We start from the raw sequence: 4,267 nt of genomic DNA, 5'->3' as shown, positions 1-4,267 counted from the left end.
CCTCCAAACGTCGGTGCTAGTAGTCCTCTCCTAGTGCTACTGGCAAGAAATCTTAACTTCCTTGTGCAAGGAAAAGATTGGTTAAGGAGGAACCCCTAGCAGGCAAACGCCAACCTAGACTAGGGATTTTAAAGGATTCCAGCCTAGCATTCCAATGTTTATTGTAAGAGTAGGTCATTGGCTGTCAGTCTTGCATTTAATTCTTCACTTTGAGTATGGCTTGGAGATGGATCTACAACCTATTGGAGATGTGGACGCAAGTGCAACTTGTTTTCCATTCAGTTGGTGACTGCATGGGGAAACTTCACTACTATGGTTGAGCTGCTAGCTTCAAGAGCCCACTTGCTGGCATTCCAGCTCTAGCCTCAACGCGGGGAAACCTTCTTAGGCCGGTTGGTGTGAACACCACAACCTCAAGCTGGTGTGAACCGGGCCTTGTTACATAAAACTTTTGACACACACAAACACTTTTTTTGTCGAAAAAATCCCACACATGCACACGCGTGCGCATGCATACACGCACCCCCTCCCCCCCACACACGCATGCATGCACATAAACCTGCACACGCATGTGCACGCGCATACACACACACACACATGCATGCATGAGTCCTTTTTATTATTGTAGTGTCCACATGGTGTATCACACACTGCCTATCATCCCTTTTATAGCTCGGGCATTGGGGGTGTGTATTTGCCCTTAAACCCTTATTTTCTGTATTTTCAAAGGTTAAATTCTCAAGAGTTTTTAACATGCCCTTAAGAGATTTAACGCCCTTGAATCTTGACGGAAAAGCCTTAATAGTCCTCTTTTTTTTTTTTCACTCATCCACCCATGGCCCACTATGCCCTAGGGGCATATCTGCCCGGGGTGTCTACATCACCTAGCAGTAGGATTTTGAACGCGGCAGCCTGCTGGATTTGAACGTAGGCAACTAGCTTTGGTAGAGAGACACCCTATTGTGTGAGTTACCTCTGGTATTTTGCAATCAGTCCTTCTTGATCGGTAGTGGGAATAGACCCTTACTTAGGCTAGGGACGTTGAACTTGCAATAGGGGCAGTCGTCAAAGGTGGAATGAGCCCATTGGTTGGTGAGTTGGGTGTTGCTCGCCGTCCAAGGGCTGGTCACACTCAGTTGCACTAATCGGAAGCCTTGGTGGGCTTTCATAGCCAATAAACTAGGCTACATCAAGAGCTTAGAGGGCCTCCCAGCAGCGGCTAGTAGTGCTCTCCTATGGTACTGGCAAGAAATATTCATGTCCTTGTGCAAGGGAAAGGCTGGTTGAGGAAAATTCCTGGCAGTCAAACACTAGCCCAGCCTAGGGATTTTAAAGGATTCTAGCCTAGTATTCCAATGTTGGACTGTAAGAATTGTCGATCTTGCATTTTATTCTTCACGTCCATACCTGTGGGGATGTGGATGTAGGTTCAACCTATTTTCCATTCATTTGGTGACTGCATGGGGAGACTTTACTGCTACAGTTGAGCTGTCAACTTAGGAGCCCACTTGTTGGCATTCTAGTTCTAGCCTCAACCATGTGGGAAAATGCTCTTAGGCCAGTTGGTGCGAACACCACAGCCTTAGGTTGGTGTATTACGTAAAGGTCCTAGGTTGGCTTAGTGCAACCATTCGATCAAGCAACTTTTAGAATAGGAATATGGATGGCCCTTTGAGGTGAGCAAATTCCTTGACTAGGCTCGAGACAAGTACCTTTGAAAACTCTCTGAACACAAATTTTTTAAATTCCAACCCCCTCCTTGGGACCCTCCATGTGAGGGAATGGCTGGTGGTCGGCCATTTCCAAGTCGAAAACTGCCCGGCCAATGGCTCGTGGCCGCCTGGTGATCGCCATTAACCAGGCACTTTCCTTCCCCGGAAAGACCTCCCCGAGCCATTCCCTTATACATAAAAGTCCTCAGTCGGCCTAGATCTAATAGTAGCGTCAAATCTTTGCATATTAGAAAAGGGAAACTCCTCTCCCAATGACTTAACCAATCGACAATGAGTCTCTTAGTACGTTTAGAGAACAAATTTACCTCAGGTTACCGTCCGGAAGGCCTTTCAAGGTGAGGAATGAACGATGCGCGGGTGATCCTCGGGCCGGGCATGTTCGGAAACTGGGAGGCTGGACGATCCTCGGACCAGGCATGTTCGGTACAGGAAAGGCCTCCCCTGGCCCATCCCCCTATACACAAAAGTCAAGGCCCAAGTTTGAAGGAGTCCGGCAGGGCCAAGACCACGACGAAGACAAAACAAGATGATCATCTGCCTTCTTTCATTTCATTTTACCATCATCATCTTCTTCAAACTTCATTCTATTAATCTCTCTGTCGAGCTCGAGCTCCGCTATAGCCTTCTCTCCGTCCAGCTCCTCCATAGCCCCCTCCTTCGCCAAGCTTCCTTGCTCCATTTCTGCCTCTCCACCATGGTCAAGATCTGCTGCATCGGTGCTGGCTACGTCGGCGGCCCAACCATGGCCATGATCGCTCACAAATGCCCCGACATCGAGGTCGTCGTTGTCGACATTGCCGTCCCTCGCATCAACGCCTGGAACAGCGACCGCCTCCCCATCTTTGAGCCTGGCCTCGACCACGTCGTCAAGGCCTGCCGTGGAAAGAACCTCTTCTTCAGCTCCGACGTGGAGAAGCACGTCGCCGATGCCCAGATCGTGTTCGTTTCCGTCAACACCCCCACCAAAACCAGAGGCCTCGGCGCTGGCAAAGCTGCAGATCTAACTTACTGGGAGAGCGCAGCTCGAATGATCGCTGATGTTTCCAAATCGGACAAGATCGTGGTGGAGAAATCGACTGTGCCGGTGAAGACTGCGGAGGCCATCGAGAAGATCCTCACCCACAACAGCAAGGGCATCAACTTCCAGATCCTCTCCAACCCCGAGTTTCTGGCGGAGGGCACCGCCATTGAAGATCTGATGAAGCCAGATCGTGTTCTCATCGGTGGCCGGGAGACGCCCGAGGGCGAGAAGGCGGTCGCAGCCTTGAAGGCTGTTTATGCTCACTGGGTGCCAGAAGATCGCATTATCACCATGAACCTTTGGTCTGCCGAGCTCTCCAAGCTGGCCGCTAACGCGATATTGGCGCAGCGGATCTCGTCTGTCAATGCAATGTCCGCGCTCTGCGAAGCTACCGGTGCAGATGTCTCAGAAGTTGCCTATGCCGTGGGCAAAGATTCAAGAATTGGTCCCCGTTTCCTCAACGCGAGCGTCGGATTCGGCGGATCTTGCTTTCAGAAGGACATCTTGAACCTCGTGTACATCTGCGAATGCAATGGCTTAACCGAGGTCGCAAACTACTGGAAGCAGGTTGTGCAAATTAATGACTATCAGAAATCACGATTTGTCAAGCGTGTGGTATCATCCATGTTCAATACAGTAGCTGGGAAGAAGATTGCCATATTAGGCTTTGCTTTCAAGAAGGACACGGGGGATACAAGAGAGACTGCTGCCATCGATGTCTGCCATGGGCTTCTTGGAGACAAGGCTCAGTTAAATGTGTACGATCCCCAAGTCACAGTGGATCAAATCATGCGAGATCTTGCGCTGAACAAGTTTGATTGGGATCATCCACAGCACTTGCAACCAATGAGCCCCACGACTACAAAGCAGGTGAATGTGGTGTGGGATGCCTACGAGGCTACGAAGGGTGCTCATGGAGTGTGCATTTTGACAGAATGGGATGAGTTCAAAAAGTTGGATTACCAGAAGATCTATGATGGTATGCAGAAGCCTGCCTTCATATTTGATGGTCGCAATGTGATCAATGTGGAGGAACTGCGTAAGATAGGTTTCATTGTTTACTCAGTTGGAAAGCCTCTCGATCCTTGGGTGAAGGACCTTCCTGCTGCTCCACCCTCCTAAAGATGTGCAGAGAGTGCACTTTTGTTTTGTCGTTTATTTGAGAGGGGCTAAGCAGCCTGTAGTTAGGTTTATGCGGAAAAAGTACACTCTACTCTACCTTATTCATTAGATTGGTTGTAACTTGTACCCATTCATGAAGATCTTGGGATAATAATGTCCTTTTTGTGCTTCCTCTATTTATTTGCAAGTATCTTTAACTGTAGAGATTAGCTGAGGGGTAGGGGGAGAACCCTTGCAAGCCTTCACTACTACATCTATTATTGCCTTCTTGCTAGGTCCTTCAAGAATGTGGAGTTTATCTTCTGCCGTAGGTACACATAGCCGAGCATAATGGTCTATGATGGTACACAGCCTAGCACAATGGTCTGCACAAGAGCCAAGTGAGAGATCC

The 4,267-nt window shown here is 49.0% G+C and overlaps 1 protein-coding gene across 1 annotated transcript; it reads left to right on the top strand.

The window, feature by feature from the left end:
* The first annotated feature begins 2,237 nt into the window (after window positions 1–2,237).
* Window positions 2,238–4,048, top strand: LOC147888385 (UDP-glucose 6-dehydrogenase 4-like). Its single transcript, XM_087392479.1, has one exon. The coding sequence runs from the start codon at window positions 2,260–2,262 to the stop codon at window positions 3,874–3,876; it is 1,617 nt and encodes a 538-aa protein (XP_087248605.1). The 5' UTR covers window positions 2,238–2,259; the 3' UTR covers window positions 3,877–4,048.
* Window positions 4,049–4,267: the final 219 nt, after the last annotated feature.

Source organism: Dipteris shenzhenensis, chromosome 21 (assembly GCF_047967505.1).
Source record: "Dipteris shenzhenensis isolate YYH24624 ecotype China chromosome 21, Dip_SZ_1.0, whole genome shotgun sequence".
In the NCBI taxonomy this organism is placed as follows: Eukaryota; Viridiplantae; Streptophyta; class Polypodiopsida; order Gleicheniales; family Dipteridaceae; genus Dipteris; species Dipteris shenzhenensis.
The sequence above is the reverse complement of the archived record's forward strand: the minus strand, read 5'-3'. Positions and strand labels throughout refer to the sequence as shown.